The 2924-nt window shown below is 38.9% G+C and overlaps 1 protein-coding gene across 1 annotated transcript; it reads right to left on the bottom strand.

Moving 5' to 3' along the window:
* Nucleotides 1–717: 717 nt before the first annotated feature.
* LOC145101074 (GRAS family transcription factor) lies at nt 718–2602 on the bottom strand. The gene has a single exon (XM_079038239.1). The coding sequence runs from the start codon at nt 2233–2235 to the stop codon at nt 877–879; it is 1359 nt and encodes a 452-aa protein (XP_078894365.1). The 5' UTR covers nt 2236–2602; the 3' UTR covers nt 718–876.
* Nucleotides 2603–2924: the final 322 nt, after the last annotated feature.

Below are 2924 nucleotides of genomic sequence, written 5' to 3'. Positions count from 1 at the left end.
CTTCATCGGTTATAGATAATCAAGCATTTCATTGTTTTTTTCATTGTTACCGATAAAACAAATTCTATTTCTGTTACTTTTTTTTAATTATTGTGTCAATTTTTTATACTTTTATATGTATTTTTTTATATGTCCCCCACATTTTATGCGGGTCATAATCTAGTTATAAATTATATCTCTATAATTAATTCCATATAAATTATTGCTTCCATATTTTTGCTCCTCCCATTCTTTTTTAATTTATATTAGGTGTAAGACCCGTGTACTACACGGGTTTATTAAAAATACAAATTTAATATCAATATTTAAACATTAAATTTAATATCAATATCAATTTCAGAACTCTCATTAATTATGACATTTATTTCATTATAAATATATCAATTTTTTTTCAAGAAAGCATTTATTTCTCTCAATGTTATAACCGAAATAAGTTATGATATGTGAACAAATCAGAAAATTACATATAGAAATAAATAAATTCTAAAAACCTATTAAAATACTATGTGTCCAAATCAATAAGGACATGCCATATGACAGAAAATGAATTTTATTTATTAGTATATCATCACCATTCACCGCACAAAAAAAGGGCGGTAAATATATTAATAGCAAGCTGAAAAGATAATATATTCCACTTTGCCCTTTTCTTATCCATACCACGAATAGTTTCGAGGAACCAATGACCATATTCATGAGAATATTGAAGACAAAAAGTAATCTCAAAATTTGCTTTGTATTATTATCCACAATCAAAGAACGATTTTTTTATTAATATATATATAAAAAAATTAAAGCATCTTTTTACATTTTTGGAATTTATTATTATTTCAAAGTGTTTCAATCTCCACCGTTGATCCAACTCCATCGTTGACTTCATTGAAAATCGGACGGCTGCCATGCAGAGGCAGTCAACAACGACAAATCTTTCCAACCTAATTTCAAACAACCGTTCTCCTCTACTAACGTGTACCCTTTCCACGGAAACATTCCCAGTAATAAACTCGCTTGTGCTGCCGGGTTACCCGCTAATGAAACGGGTTTAAATCCGACCCGAACCAATTCTTCCCCCCATCTCTCCACCTTCACCTCGCCGGTCCTCTTTGGCCCGCCGACGGCGACGATGTTTTTTATTTCACATCCAAACAGCTGTTGCTCCACCGTGTGCCGTTCGACGTTTTCGGACTCCAGTCCGTCGCCTAGAGCGTCGAACAAGGCGGAGTAGTAATGCAACGCTTCAACGAACCGCCCTAGAAAACTGCCGCCGTGGCTCAGATCTTGTTCGACGATTGTGATGAGTTTAGGTTTTAGTAAGGCTAATAGTCGTAAGGTACCGAAGTCGCTGCCTGTGACGTCGTAGAGACAGTGGTGCATCCAGTGGACGACCATCGTTTCACCGGGTCTGACGCCTAGTTGAGTCGTGAGATCCGAATTGATGTTTCCGATTTTTCCTTCGAGAGGGGTGAATTCGAAGGGGAGGCCGAGAGAGTTTGCAAAGTCATGGAGACGGCGGCCGGTGGCTTCGAGAAGTTCAATGGAAGATCCGACGCCTGTGATTCTAAGAGATTTGATTTTGCGAGGTCGAGAGGCAAGGATGTGGAACAATCCAGGCCATTGGAGACCTTGCATTATGTCGAGATCGATGATATGGACGCCATCTTCACCTTCTAGCGCTTGGAAAATCGCTTGATTCGCTGTGAAATGGGAGAATTTGATGAAAGGACTTATCGAATTGTAGGACTGAAGAGCGTTGCAGATCTTCTGGCTTTGAACTAGGGCTAATCTTTTGATGCTGAGAGGCGTATAGGTTCCGAGGTAAGAACTGATAATTCTCGCCTGTAACGCTTCGGCGAAGTACGCCGCTACACGTTCCGGCGAAGAACCAAACGGAGAAGACAATTCCGATATTTCCGGTAAAAGATTATTCGCGTGGTCTAGGTTATCAACCGCTACGCACTCGGCGCACTGTAGCAACAACCCTAAAAGTCTTAAACCAGATGATTCCGCTTCAACGAGGATCGACTGGTCCTCATGCTCCTCCGGTTTATCTTCGAGGTTCCGTCGTTTATGGTGGTGAGACGAAGGATCATCATCAACGTCGTTGTTTCCTTCGTTGATGGCTCGTTTAGAGGTGTTTGTGTTCATAGTGGAGGCGTTGACTGTGACTGGTGAGGAATTAGGGCTGCTAACATTAGTGGTGGTGAGAGGGTGTTGAAGGAGAAGAGACTGAAGCATGATTGAAGTGGTGGAGATGGTGATGGTGATGGTGGTGGTGGTGGTGGTGGGGCGGGGGAATATTGGAAAAGGGGGATGGAATTGAGGGAGAAATTGACAAGAATAGGACGTGGGTAAGGACAACAAAATACGTCCAGACAAGAGGGTTGCAGAAGGATGAGGGTTGAAGGACCTGTCTGTGTCAGTCACACCATGAGCTTCACGAAGATCATCAATGGAGGACCGCGGATAGATAATAATGGAAGGAAGAAGATTACCAGCAAGGAAAAGGCTGTTGGCTTTTTTTAGTATACTTTCACTTGTACCCCTTCATGTTTTCCTAAAGTTCAAGTAAGTACTTCTGTTTTCGAATCATTCAAATTGATATTTACCTACATTCATTTTTGCAAAATAGTATACACAGAAAAAATTGTTATCCTACAACCAAAATACTAATCGGACTCTAGACTATTTTTCTCATATTGAATTTCTAATAAAGAAAGCCAAAAACGAAAATGTCGTATAAGTAAAGGATTAATAATGATGTGTGAGATAAGTAAAAGGGGTGAAATTGAAAATTTTAATTTTGTTGGTAACGACGTTAGGTGTCGATGTTGGTCATGTCGTTCAATTAACAATAATAAATCCAAAATTAATAAATTTAATTAAACCATGATTGCTTTTTTTAAACTATATTATTGTCTTTTAGT

The sequence above is a fragment of the Lactuca serriola genome, chromosome 4, assembly GCF_051521515.1.
Source record: "Lactuca serriola cultivar US96UC23 chromosome 4, Lser_US96UC23_V15, whole genome shotgun sequence".
NCBI classification, from domain to species: domain Eukaryota; kingdom Viridiplantae; phylum Streptophyta; class Magnoliopsida; order Asterales; family Asteraceae; genus Lactuca; species Lactuca serriola.
Note: the sequence above shows the minus strand (reverse complement) of the source record. Positions and strands in the feature narration are given on the sequence as shown.